Below are 14,096 nucleotides of genomic sequence, written 5' to 3' on the forward strand. Positions count from 1 at the left end.
AAGTTGAGCTGGTACCGTGCAGTGGAAAAGGAGCAAAAGTGATTGTCTGCCAAAAACTGATTGCCATCCATGGGAGCGTGCAGTATATTAAAGCTGTATTGCCCAGTCTCTTTACAACTACAGCTGCTTTTATCTGTATCAAACAGACATAACGTGCAAATAAACATCACTTTATGACAAAGGTATGTCTTTGTGATACCTAAACATTTCTTTTAACACAATAATCACAATGGTGGCCAAATAAGTGTTTGTTCCCTGAAATGACGTGATTATATTCATGAGGGTTATATTTGACAGATTATAAAACCAAAATTGTCCCCCCTATATAATTATATTACATATAACATTATATTTTTTAATGACATACTGACCACCAAACCTAAAATGTCCTGGGTTTTCATTTCAGAAATCTGGTCACCTTATGCTGACCCTGTCCACAGCAGTACATTGCTTAGCTTCCATGCCAAAACAACTCTCTCTTTCTCCAAACTGGGGACACACTGACTGCCATCTACTGCAGGCAATACACTGACTATGGATAAGTACCTCATACAGCCCCACTTTAAACATCCCGAACTGTTCTTTTAAGTGTATATTTTACAGGTCACACGTTTTTCCAGATCCACCTGTTTTCATGTAGTGATGTCCTGTGAAGCAACACACATGATGTCAATGAGTTATGAATGACTGTGACCTGACAAGCATTTTATCAAAAAGACAGCAATGTCTGTTTACCCTGTTGAGTATGCTCTTTTCATTAGACTGACATCCATCCCTTAAGTATATACAATATACAAGTAATATACAAGTGCCCACACACTTGACTGTGTGTTGGTGTGCGTGTGTGTGTGTGCGCGCGGGCGTGTATGTGTATACATGTGTGTACATGTGCGTCAGTGCTTGCATTTTTGTCATGCAACAAAGCGATGTGCTTTGTGGATAATGTGGATAATGTCAATGTAGGAAACAAGTGTAAAGCCTGAAGCTAGCAACCCAAGAAATGCACACTGAAATTAACATGAGGGGACGGCTAGTGAAGTCATGTTAGCGATTATGCCAGTGCCAGTGGGTGATGAAGGCCCATTTATGGGAACATATGAAACATGACTGGCAGAGATCAGCTCTGGGAGGGGAGAGACAGACAGACGGGGTAGGAAGGTCAACTGAGAGCCTGGATAAATTAGAGGCAAAGCAAAAAAGACGGAAAAGAAAAGAAAAAAGAGACCTATTGAGAGAGAAATGTTAGTGCCAATGTGAGGGCTGGTACAGGAGGAAGAGGGAAGATAAGAAGCCGAGAGAAACAGAGAGATAAATACCTAGAGAATAAAAGTAAGTACAATTTAATTATATATTTAATCCCCATTTAAATACTGCACTGGCCATCACTGACATCTGGAAGTAATTCCTCTGTTTTAATTTATAAAACCTGTATATCCAAGTTGACACAAGTTGACACAATATTTGCCCTCCTTATTTAAACTCAAAGCTAATAACCATGACACCAGATTTGCTAGTTTTCTGATACCAGAAAACTAATCTGTGCTGTACAGGTTAGTTCCCTGCACAAGTCCCTTGTGCCTTGTCAAGTCTGAAGTCTTTTGAGGACGAGTCTCAAGTTGAGTCACTGTGTGTGCGACTTAACTCGAGTCCCCATCTCTGCTATGCGTGTAATTTGTTCTCAGGTTTCTCTTGCAAAAGATATCTTAAGTGAGTTGTGAGCTGATGAGTTTCATTCGTTATGATTACATTGTACTGACCAAAGTAATTACTGAAATCTATCCGCAACATTGCTAAAAATAGAATAAGAAACATAAGGAGTCATTCAATCAGGCAGGTTTTAAACCTCCAGGTTAGGTAAGTTATTTGGAAGCTAAAGGCAAATGGTACAATTATCACCCAAATTATCAGTGGTAAACATCCACCACAGTTTACAGAACTTTTTCCAGGTTTAACTTTGACCAACTATGCATGCAATAGTTGTGTAAACTCACTGTTTGCTTGTGCAATTTGGGATTATTAGCAACATTGTCGGTTATGCTTCCTTTCAGCCTCAGAATAATGTGGTTTCGATAATCCTGTTAAAAGGTCAGCTTGTTGAAAACTTGTCTGATCACCTGACTGCTTGAGTTCCTTGCCCTGTTGGACCAACTTTCAGAAATGTGACCTTATTTCTAGATCTCAACAATTACTTTGGTGGGTTTAACATACCCAAAGTTGTTATTCTTTAAATAGTGTTTTCTTCTTTAAATAAGTATTTTCATGAATCAGTCATGTAAAACTAGAAACAAACTTCCATAGTTCAGCTTTGTAGTTTGATCCAGTTAATGGCAAAAAAGATAAAATGGGAAAAGAACAAAAAAGGAAAGAAGAACAAGCTGTCATGTTTAACTCTGATGACTGTACGGTATGTACAGTACTCCACAGTATGCTACACTACAAATTGTCCCATGATGCTTTACATGCTCTACAGTCTTTTGTAACTACTAGCATCAGCACCTCTGGTGCTAAGGTGTACTGGAAAGACTTCATTCACTGAAAAAACAAGAATGAGTGACATGCTGTTAAATAATAGCAAAATATTAAAAAAATATATATGTAGTCAATCTTATAATAAGATTATATATATTATATTACTTTATAATTCTGAAATCAAGGGAGATTTGTCAAAAACAATAAATGGAATATTTGCTGTGTTGCTATTCCAAAGTGCAGTTCAGTCTGATTTAGTTTTCAAATAAAAAACCTTGCGTATAGTCATTTTGCATATTTGCCACCACCAGTATAGTTACATTTTATTGTTCAATGCCTTTTAAAATTATCACCAGTGTTTTAGAACACAATTCTTTTATACTGTCTGGACCGTAGCAGCTGTAATACACATTTTGGCCTTGGGAGAGGAGACAACACTATTTATGATTGTGTAACTGCAAATTTAACATTTCAGGAAGTCATTCTGTCAGCCATTTCCTCCGGCTTCCCTAGATTACAAGGGCATAAGTTCGCTCATGGCATGGCGCCACACTTCAACACCACATTAGCCTTTCGTCACCTATGAGACATTCAGCCAGGTGTTTCTCTATGGTCACTGTCATGGTTTATTGTGTTTCTGACTGACAAGAGGGCGGTCCATCTCTCTGTTAGAGGTGTAATTATGGATGTGGGTTTGGCAGCTGATTGCTGTCATTGTCTGTCTACAGTGACACCGAGAGAGAGAGAGAGAGAGAAGAAGGGAAATAATAGACTCACTGTCTGCCAAAGTGAGGAGAGGTGAAGAGGAGGAGATCTGCCAAACAACAAACAAAAGGATCATTGAAAAGACAAAGGAGAACAGAATTACATTAACAGTATGTACAGGTGCAGGTGTTTATGTGTGTGTCCCCTCTCCCCCAAAGCTCTCTGTGCACCTCTGTTAGTTTCATAATTTATGTTTTCATGATCTTTTTTAACCCTGCTACAGGTGGCCATGTTGCTGAAGCCTGTCTGACCAGTAATTGCTGAGCAAGGATGGTCAATTTCCTTATTCACACAACCAGTGCATTTACTTGCATGGAACACCTTCCTTTATTTAATAGTAGATAGTAGAGAGATGACAGGAACTCAAATTCATAAAGAAAATGAGCAACAAAGTTCCCACTCACCAGAGATGTTGTGGTTCATGGTCCAGTAAACATTATCCAGAGCTGTAGACATGAAAGACAGACCTACTGTAAATTGGTCTTGAATGCTGTGACCCTATGCAATGTATGATGAAAGTGATTTTGCAGATTCATATGCAAAAACCCAGCAAAACAGGGTCCTTACCACATATGATGCATGTATTCCCCTCTCTCTCCTGCATTTCCTGTCTATCTTCCGCTCTACTAAGCTCAATTAAGGCAATTGCCCCAAAATTTTAATTAATATGCAGCAAAACAAAGAAAAATAACATCTACCAGTGTTAGCCAGGGTTGTAACTAGAACAACTTCAAAACCATTCTGACACATATTACATCAATAGATTAGACCAGAAGGAACCACCTAGACCACAAGCTAACTCCAGAGCAATCACACCTTTTCTCTGTCATTATTAACTTTGTGAAATTGTGTTAAATATGTTTGATAAAAGTCTCCATCAAACCATATTTGCTTGCGGTGGCACCATGACTGTATATATTAAAGATATTGTAGAAAACTCTCTAATGTTATTCGAGAAAAACCATGTTATAAATGTATGAACTTGAAGGATGACTAGTGGGAAGCCTCGTTCGTGCAGCTCTAAAATCCCTCTTGAGCCTTTGGACTTGCTCCTCATATAACGCCAACTTTCCTTTCATTTTTCTCCTCAGTCCTGCCTCTGGACCAGGTCTGTGTGTCACTGTACAGTACGTGTGAGTGTTTACTGTAAATCCCAGGCTATTTAAAACAACAGTTTGATGATTAACAGGGACTCTTTTAGTTCACACAAAGCATAGCGTAAGGGACAAATTGTGGTTTTAACAGCCTCGTCTAGTGAACCTGTCATGCTTTTGAAATTTCCGAGCAGTGCTTTGAAGCAGATCACGACTTTACAGGCAAACAAGTAGTAACTGCTGATTCCTGCCAACAAGCCCAGGTGTGTGAAAGTGTGAAAGGCAGGTGAACAGGTGGTTGAGTCAGGATTATGATGTGTGAAAGTGTTCATAAATCTGACTGTGGTGAAAGCGATTGACTTGCATTAGAATTTAACATAAATAACTCATTGTTATCTTGTTAGGAATACTCTTTTAGAATAGCTTTTCTCTGTAGTCTCCTTTAAAATGATTTAATAAATTATTTAAATACCCTTTTATAAGGCTACATTTAAATGAAAGATGAGCACAAACATGAAGAACACAATTCCTGAACCATAGGGCATTTATTCTTTTTTCTTTTTCTGGAACCCCATTAGCTTCTACAAAGTGGTCGCTAAAATCAGACATGTAAATAAAACAATGTCATGTTTCAGCTAAACAACACAGTGATACTTAATTACATGGTGGAAGAAGACCCATGTCTTGCACTTTCTTTTGCCAAAGTGTTTCTGTTATAAATTCCAGTTGAGTAAACCCGAGCAGCTGTTCCTCCATCTGATTCATGCAGGAATAATGTTGGTGGCAGTGTACGCCAGAAACCTGATGGTGGAATGCTTCCCAGCAAAATCATCTCTCCTGACAGATGTCACTTCTTGACTAACAGAGATCTGTTAACACTACGTTTTACCATCAGTTAGATGGCAAAGTCTGGGTGGAAACAGACATTCTGCTCTACAGAGTAAAAACAGGAGAAAAGAATTATTGTTCTTTTGTGTCTCAAAGTGAACATAATCATTACTGCTGCGTCCATCAGGAGCATTTTAGTGCTACTGGAATATTCTTAATTGCTGTAGTTAACACCTCAGTTTTGCATTGCTGGCAGGAATAGCGCATCAAATGTTTAGCACACAGAGAAGAAAGTTAGAAAAATTACAGGGTTTAAATGAGGAAAGCTTTCACTTAGGACCAACAGAGTGCTCCTGTGCAAGTGGTATCTCTGTATTCTCAATAAAACAAAAGCCATGACCAGCAGCTCAGACCAGCAGATCTGGAGGCTAAACACTGCACTGCAGACCAGAGGATCTTTGAAGGACCCATAAAATCTTTCTGTTACACAGGTGGTTTGTTTTATTGGTTTTATTATATCTCTGTGAAAGACTCTCAAAATCTGGTCAAATAAAACAAAAACTATCTGCATAGATACCGCTATATACAATTGGAATTAACTGAGACAATATATTTTAGTTAGTTTTTTTTTTAACTATAACTATGGAAAGCATATAGTGACATTAAAACATTTACCCCGGCAATTGTTTCTGTAAGGCTGAGGAAATATTATACAAATTAACCTTCACAAAACAACATAATCCAGCATCCTAGATATCCTTTATAGCAATATCCTGTATGTCTTCTTATTGTATGAGTGTGTATTTTTGTCCTACTTCTAAAAGAATAGGTTGGGTTTTTTTGTACTTGGGTCTTGTGATAAGATAAATCAGCCAAAACTAACTTTGTCTTCTATCCAACCCCTGTTATCGCCCACCCAGGAAGACGGAGGCTCTCACGCCTTCACTCCCTCCACAGGGCAGCTAACAGGTAAAAAAACCAACACACACTTAAACACACTTTCACACTTATGCATATTCTTTCTCACAAACACAGTCAAAAGTATCTCTCTTTCACATACACACTCCCACGTAGATCCGCACCCTCTGTGCTGACCCCTGCCTCGCCCTGAGAAATGTCCCATATCGATGCTGAGAAGCAGGTCAAGCATTCTGTAAGTGCAGCAAAGTGAGATAATTGCAACATGGACTGCTCTTGGCTTACCATTAAAACACCTGCCCCCTAACCCCTCAGAATCAGCCAGTCTCCGCCCCCTTTTGACCCAACCCCTCTCAACTCACACAACATTTAAAAAAAGGCAGAGTGGCAGGGGTGGTGAGCTGAGCTGTTTAGGATAGACAGGTCATGAAATGTTCAGCGACAGAGCGATTAATAAGCCGGGCTAACGAGCTGCCCGATTGGTCTCGCTCTCTCTCCCACCCTCTCCCCATCCTTCCCCTTGATGTGGATCCGTGTGATGTTCAACAGGGTTTAGGTCACAGAGGCGGCAAGGCTAGTCTTAAGAAATGCACCGGCTTTTTGAGTAACTCCCAACGACTGGTACCTCATCCTCCGCCACCCACCTCCGCCTTCTAATTATGCCTTTGAACCTAAGGGATGAAGGGTTGAGGGGTGCAAGGAAGCATGACCAAAGTGTATGTGTGAATGATTGTGAGTGATTAAGCACATGCGAGTGTGTAGGTATGGGTGGATGTGGGAAAAGAGGGGGTGCAGCAGGAGGGATGAAGGGTAACTGAGGGCACAAAGGGATCACAAGCAGTATCCCTGACTTTGAGTTGTTTTTAATAAGGGTGTTTTACTGTGGCCTGGTGCCCTCTTTTAAAGTGGGATGTATGCCAATGGCTGTTGTAGGATTAACATCACAGACTTTGATGTACACCTTGTGACCAGAAAAATAGAAACTCTGGAACACTGTAAAGTAGTCCAATATAACAGTCCAATAATAAATACTACTTGTGTAATGCACCTTTTCCCATCTACATAAGTTAAACAATATATCAGAAAGATTTTTGATTAGAAAGATAGTTAACAAATGAGGAAGACGTCTTCAAGTGTCTTAGGTACTCCATTAGCCTCCAGAGAAACTTCAGTGCTCCTTGGCATCAATTCTCCAAGTCTGTGGATCTCTGCTAGAGGGATGAACACCATTCTTACAAAAGATATTCTGTCATTTTGAAGAAGGTGGTGGACAAAGCTGTTGGTCATCTGTCGAGTATATTATCCAGAATCTCCCATAGGTGTTCAGTAGAAATCGGGTGAGTGCCAAGCCCAAATGATTCACATCATCCAGCTGGAAGTTTCTCCAAACTGGTTTTGTATTCCAATAAACACAACTGGTCATGTTTATCTGTGGGAAGCCAGTGAGGGACAATCTACTTGCTTGCTGCACTAGAAACTCCTGACTACTGGTTGGTGGGTTAGCCAGCTCTGATCGAATGAGGCTCACAACTTCACATCATGAAAGAAACACGTCTCTCAGAAAACAAACCAAAAAGGTTTGAACCTACATGTCAAGGCTACAGTTATTGTTGAGAGATGGGGACTCAAAGCACGAAAAAGTCTCATATTTGGTAATGCAAAAAAGCAGACCATCCCACCATCACTCATATCACAAAGTAAATGAAAGAATGTAAACACAGTTAGTGTGGGGAATGTAATTAAATAAAAACCTATACTGTAGGAATCTGTGGCGGGACTCCCATTAACCCCTTGCATCAACCATAAATCTGGCTTTAGCAATTCCCAAGACGGCTGTACACCATAAAATGAATTGGGCTATTCAAACTGGGAGAAAGAGGGAGGGAAAGACAAAAAAGAAATATATATATTAACCAGTAGGTAGGTAGATTTTATTGCAGGACTCTTGTACTTTCTTGCATTACAGCATTTCTATTTTTCTGGTCACTCAGTATATATCTTCCATGAGTCTAAAAAGTGAAGAAAATTATATTGGTGTCTAGAAAAAGAAAGATAGGGGAATCAAAGTGTGTTGGGACAGGCTTCAACCTTGCTACAGTAGTTTAGATAGACCAAGACCTCAAAAGGCTGCTATTGAAAAGGCTGATACTGAAGAGGCCCCAAGCCTTAAAAATCACTCGAGGCTGTCAATTGGAAATCTGTAACACATATATAATGGGTCCATTTTGAGCGTTTTGTGAACAAATATGAAACATCCCCCACATCCAATATGAACATCATTGTGCGTCATGTGTATTAATGGTGTCACTTCACATAAAAAAAAGAGCAGTCCTGTGACTGTTTGTGTCAGCTGACCCGGATCTAATTACAACCACTACACTCAGGCAGATATCCCCTAATCAAAAACAAAAGCTATAGCAAAAAACAAAACAAAACAAACAAATGTGTGAAGAAAATGTGTCATATTAAATTAACTAGATTTAACTTGTCTTACACATAGCTGTTTTCATTCTTGAAGTTTGATTCCTCTTTGTGTGATGGTAGGTCTTTCCTTGACCAGACAAAGAGATTAGGAAAGGTATAAAGTGAATGCTATTTGCCATCGCCCCTGCTCTTTTCATGCTGAGACCAAATGGCCTGCGGGGGGCAACCACTTAAAGCATGACTCTCTAAGGCCTTGCATGTCTGCTGACCTTTCCTTGTGTTTTTTTTCTTCAAACAATCAGGACCCAAACTGAAAAGAGGGACGAGGTTGTTACGACATTATGCTCGCTAGCTAGTAGGTCAATGGAGCTTCTCCGAAGATTTAAAGGAAGATAAAAGGCTCTTCAATGGAAAAATCAGTGTTTCCTATCTTTATGTTAGAGCTTTGCTGAAACTCCATCAAGGTTAACAAACTCCTTTTAAATAGTCTTGTTAATGTACCTTATATGGTTTATCTGATTGCATTCTGAAGATTCCCAGAAGACATTTTAGAGCGCATGCTGTCAGTCCAATAAATTGAATACTGCTACCCTATACTCCTACCCTCTGACCTGTGGGAGAGAATCAAAGGAATAGGAAGGATGTTGTTTTTAATAAGACCTTTGAGGTACACACAAATAGACGGCTTCCTACATACATCATCTCCTGTCACAAGAGATCACCCACAATAACTGGTTTTGGAAATAGCTGGATAATAACAATGAATGTACGGATGATTGTACAAGGCCTATGTGAGACATCAGGAGAGAGCTAATGAGACAACACAGCTTAATTAAGAGCATCATTGATGAGTAAGTGGTTTGATAAGGGTTTTGGGGGGTGCAGGAGAGTTATTGTTCCTAACACGAGGGAGATCACCCGAGGATGGGAAGTGACCCACATTCAGGAAGAGGAAAGATGGGGGGTAACCCCCATTCCCCTAACAGGCACCCCCACATCCCCCCCGGGCAGCCCGCTGATTGGTTCATTACCCATTGTAAACACATCTACTACCCCCCACCCTGGTATACACATACACCCTGCCCCCTTCCAGTCTCTCTATGATCATCCTGCCGTGGTGAAGACCAGTGGCCAGATTCCTTCAGTGTCCTAATCAGATTCATAAATAACTCCACACTCTCTTCATCTGCAGGAATTCAGAGTCCAGGATGGAGAAAATATATGCTTTTGTTTGACAAAAACTTTACAAAATCTGTTCATAGACAAGGAAAAACTCATCTCTAAAGGCAATTAATTAGTCTAGGACAAGTTTTTCTTTGATGAGATTATTTACATGCTGTGAATTGCTGCCATGAAAAGAAACAGGTTAAAAAGTGATTTGTTTTTTTCTTTGGCAATGAAAGAAAAGCCAGAGTGGAAGTAAAAATGATTCAATCAGTTTACATAGCAATATCAACTGAACATACATCTTTCCAATCCTTTTGTGTACTTAATTTAGCAGGTTTTTAGCTCCATATGTTTCTTTTTGCAGGCTTTAACAGGAATTTAATATATAATTTCAATGTCTTGTTCTTCAGTTTAGATTTTGTATACATTAAACAAAGAGTGACAAAATATTAACAGAGGGTGAGAGTTATTTGTAACATTATTATTGTGGTGTATATGAGGATATGTCAAATACAGTGTTGAACATCCTTTGGCCAGTATGTTACCTGATCTTGGATGTTCTCCTGCCTCCTATTAGCAGACAGGTGTACTTTAAACCTGCAGGCGTTTTGGCACCCCACACCAAGGTGGTCTAATTTCAGTTCAGATCAACGCCAGGAGCTGTATTCATGTTGACACTTATGCAGAGGTGGGAGTTGTACTGTTAAAACACATGTATTTCAAGTTGTTCTTTGGGGCTGCATCCTGCCACCTCTATGGAGAGACCCCCTTGATGCACTGCACTTTCATTCCCCCCTCCAGGGATTTGTCTGAACGCTCTCTGAAGGTTAAAGTTTTAGCCGTGTTGCATACTAGACGATTTACCTTTGCCATCTGATGTCTCTGCCTCTCTGCTCTCCATTGGCTGTCACTCCCGGTTACTGCTGCTTCACTGGGTAGCTGGCCATTGTCCTCAGGCTGCGGTGCTGTTGGCAGCTGCGCTCAGATGGAAGAGAGGATGGACATGCTGCCGTTAGGTCTGCTGTGGAGCCTTGCAATTGGTTAAAAAGGAAACAAAAGAATACATAACACAATGCAACATACAAGAATAATGTATATTGTGTTAGATTAAAGAAATGAAAGATGATAAAACATAAAGAACACACAAAAAGTAAATATACAACATGTTAAAAACATGGTTAAAATGATGCTGTTTCAGGCCTATAGCTAGTTTATACAGTCAGACACATCAAGCACATTGGAACTAAATGAGATTTCCTTATACGTTAACATCTTCCAAAATTATCCACACACCATCAGCTATGAGGATTAACCTGGAGATCCAAAGACAAATAGTAGTCAACTGGATATTTCCAACACGTTCAGACGTTCAGATGGGTAAAATGTAATGCCAGAGATGCATATTTATACTGTCTCACATAGTATATATGAAAAAAGTGCATAAATATAACACAAAAGTGAATATTTGCACATTTGAAGAGCAATAGGATATATTCTTCCACTTGGCCTTTATGAACCCATCATCTCACGGATCACTTGTGTGTCTGCCTTAGTATTTGGCGCCCTCAAGTGTCCACAGAAAATCTTAAATTATTCACTGAACTTGACCTTCATAACATGTGATGATGAAATAAATGTGGGTGTTTTAATTTGACATGTTTGATGTTTAAATATGGAACAGCTGTCATAGCTGAGAAGAAACAGTTTTGGGTTCATCAGATTAAGTCAAAGCTACGGTTTAGATATCATTAGACACAATTATATCAGTATTGTTATTTTTGGGGGGTTGTCCCATACATAATTTAATACATAACTTAACAGCTTATTATAATAATGTGAATTTGAATAGTGTTCAGTATGGTGTGAGCTGATAATGGCTGGCCATACATACCTGTTTCTCATTTTATTCATTAATCATTTGACCATTTTTGAAGAAATACTGTCTCAGGCCGAACTTTCTGATAGCGCTCAAAGTTGGTGGGTATATAACAAGATATTGAAATATACATTTAATTAACTGTTGCAGTGGTTCCCAGCCTGACATTTCCCCACAGCCTTCATCGACACCAGTGGTCATGCTCCATATGTGTCCTTTGAATTGATTATTTAAAACTATAAGTTATATATAAGTAGATGTCACTATAGGTTTTTCACACAATGGCATTGTGCAATTGCCAATGATTAGGCTTGGCAGGGTGCAAATTATACAGTGACAACTGGGGGGTCAACTTTTTTTTCCAGGTCCAAAAGAGGAAACCCAGTAGAGCGCAGGCACGGGCTTCAGTGAACTAAAATCTTACAATGCTTACAATATCCTTGCTTATTTAACTAATGTCATCAGTCTGTAGATTATGATAAATCAAATTCATTACACCAGTTCATGGGTGCCCTATACCACAAGACAACATTTGTAGATAGTGGTCACCAAGTATTATAGAGCAAAACTGCATGAAAGTCAGACACACAACTGCAGACCATCATGACTGCTCAAAACAAACCCACAGTGTTGATACAGAACTAAAGATACATAAAATACAGTCTGCATTATTATCTCTAAATCCTAATTTTTATCATTCTCATCAAGTTTAAAGTTTCAACTTGCTCTTTTATTTTTAGCAAATAACTCCTTTCCTCTTGCTCATGTTGACTGTGAATGATGTAATCTGCATCCAATAAAGCAGTAGTCAGGCACAAACACCGTTGTTGGGGAATTGGGAATTTTTGGGAATTCCAGAGTTAAAACAAATACCATGTTTATTGTGAAACGACTCACTAAAGAATTCATATGAAATAATAAACTCTATAGGCCTATTGATGTAAAAATGTATCTCTACAATAACTAATCTCCAATTTCACTGCTCATGCCTAAACACCAGTGTTAGCTGATAATTACATAAAATATGAAATTACATAGTTATAATGAAATGATAGGGTGGGCTCTCAGCTAGCTAACATCAGCTCATTTTAAGTAAATGCTAATTACGAATCTCTGAAGGTAGGAAAGTTAAGTGTATTAAAGCAGCTAGATAGTTAACTACTGACATTAACCTGCTGCGTCTCCATTAGAGTGTGATGCACAGGACTGGAGCAGCTGGGCTGCGAGTGATGCAGACAGACAAGACTTTCAACTAACGACAATGTTAGGAAATGGTACGGTCCGTTTTAGGGGTGTCTGAAATCGTATTTCAAGATTCTTGAATATAAGGCATGAGCATGGGAAATATGTTGTAATATTTACAAAAACAGATAAGAAAGACCCCCTGAATTGTTGGTTTTTCCTCTTTTGGGCGAGTCCAAGCCTTAACTAGGGGGGTCAGACCCCCCCAATCCCCCCCGTAATTCGAACCAGGAGGCTTGGTCTCTTTTATCAGTTGTCTTTTTGTCAAGTTTGTATTTGTTAAACTTATTTAACAATTATTTTTAGCTATCCATTTTAACATCCCCGCCCACTTTCTGACTAGTTTTCATTCACTCTCCACACCCCTGCCAAATGCTTCTATTGTGTCGAGATCTGGCTTTAAATAATGCCAACACATCAGGGTTTAGCATAGATTTAGTGGCTTAAAATAAACCCAAAATGTTTACTGTTGAGATGAGATGAAAATTGTTCGGTGATCAGACCTACAACAATTTGAAGGAACTATTAAAGGCAACCTAAACGGGAATAATAATTCATTATTTAATTAAACTCCTTGGGCACTCAACGCACCTGCATGGTCACGTGACAAAGAAACCCGACTGCACGTTCGTGTTTGAGAGGAAGGAAAGCGTTTTGATCAAGACATTGAAGATGGACAGTGGGGGAAACCCCAGCGCGGCAATTTGCAGGTCGTGTGGAGAGGCGTTCATTTTGCCTGGTAAGATAGTTACATCTCCTTTCTTACAGTTTAATGCTCCAGTTATACCGTGTTTTATGGTAAATTGAGTTATCGTTAGCTAAAAGAAGTCCGTCTGCTAGCTAGCAAGCAGGTGGCTGTAGCTAGCTAATGTAACAGGCAGGTGTGCTGACAGATCTTTGAACGTAATAAAATTGGTATAATTATCTATACACACGACTTAAACATGTTAAAAACATCTAATCATATAATCCACTGATTTTGAAATAACTTTGACTTTATATGCTGTTTTATTCTCCCAGGGTGTGGTAATTAGCATTATTAGCTTACCTAAATGGAGTGTGCTGAACCGAAGAGCCTGCAAATGTCGCGCCATCTCGACATAAGATATGTTTCGCTATTAAATATTTTAGTTGACCAAATAAAGTGCAACTTTGGTGTTCACTCAGTCTAATATGTCAACTTAGCAGAACTAGGTAGAGAAAGTCCCTCAAAAGTTTGAGTAACTGTCAGACAGATCATTAACATCAACTCCACCGCCAGGTCCTGCTTTGTTGAACTTTTCAAGTGGCTATTAGTATTAAAAAAAAAAAAA

At 39.2% G+C, this 14,096-nt stretch overlaps 1 protein-coding gene across 2 annotated transcripts in view; it reads left to right on the plus strand.

The window, feature by feature from the left end:
• The first annotated feature begins 13,162 nt into the window (after positions 1-13,162).
• rnf17 (ring finger protein 17) overlaps positions 13,163-14,096 on the plus strand; it is a 60,335-nt gene continuing 59,401 nt past the window's right edge. For both annotated transcript variants that reach the window (XM_046054631.1, XM_046054632.1), the window contains exon 1: positions 13,163-13,522. In XM_046054631.1, the coding sequence (XP_045910587.1) occupies positions 13,456-13,522 (67 nt within the window). In that variant the 5' untranslated portion in view covers positions 13,163-13,455. The remainder of the gene's footprint in view (positions 13,523-14,096) is intronic.

This window comes from Micropterus dolomieu, linkage group LG07 (genome assembly GCF_021292245.1).
Source record: "Micropterus dolomieu isolate WLL.071019.BEF.003 ecotype Adirondacks linkage group LG07, ASM2129224v1, whole genome shotgun sequence".
In the NCBI taxonomy this organism is placed as follows: Eukaryota; Metazoa; Chordata; class Actinopteri; order Centrarchiformes; family Centrarchidae; genus Micropterus; species Micropterus dolomieu.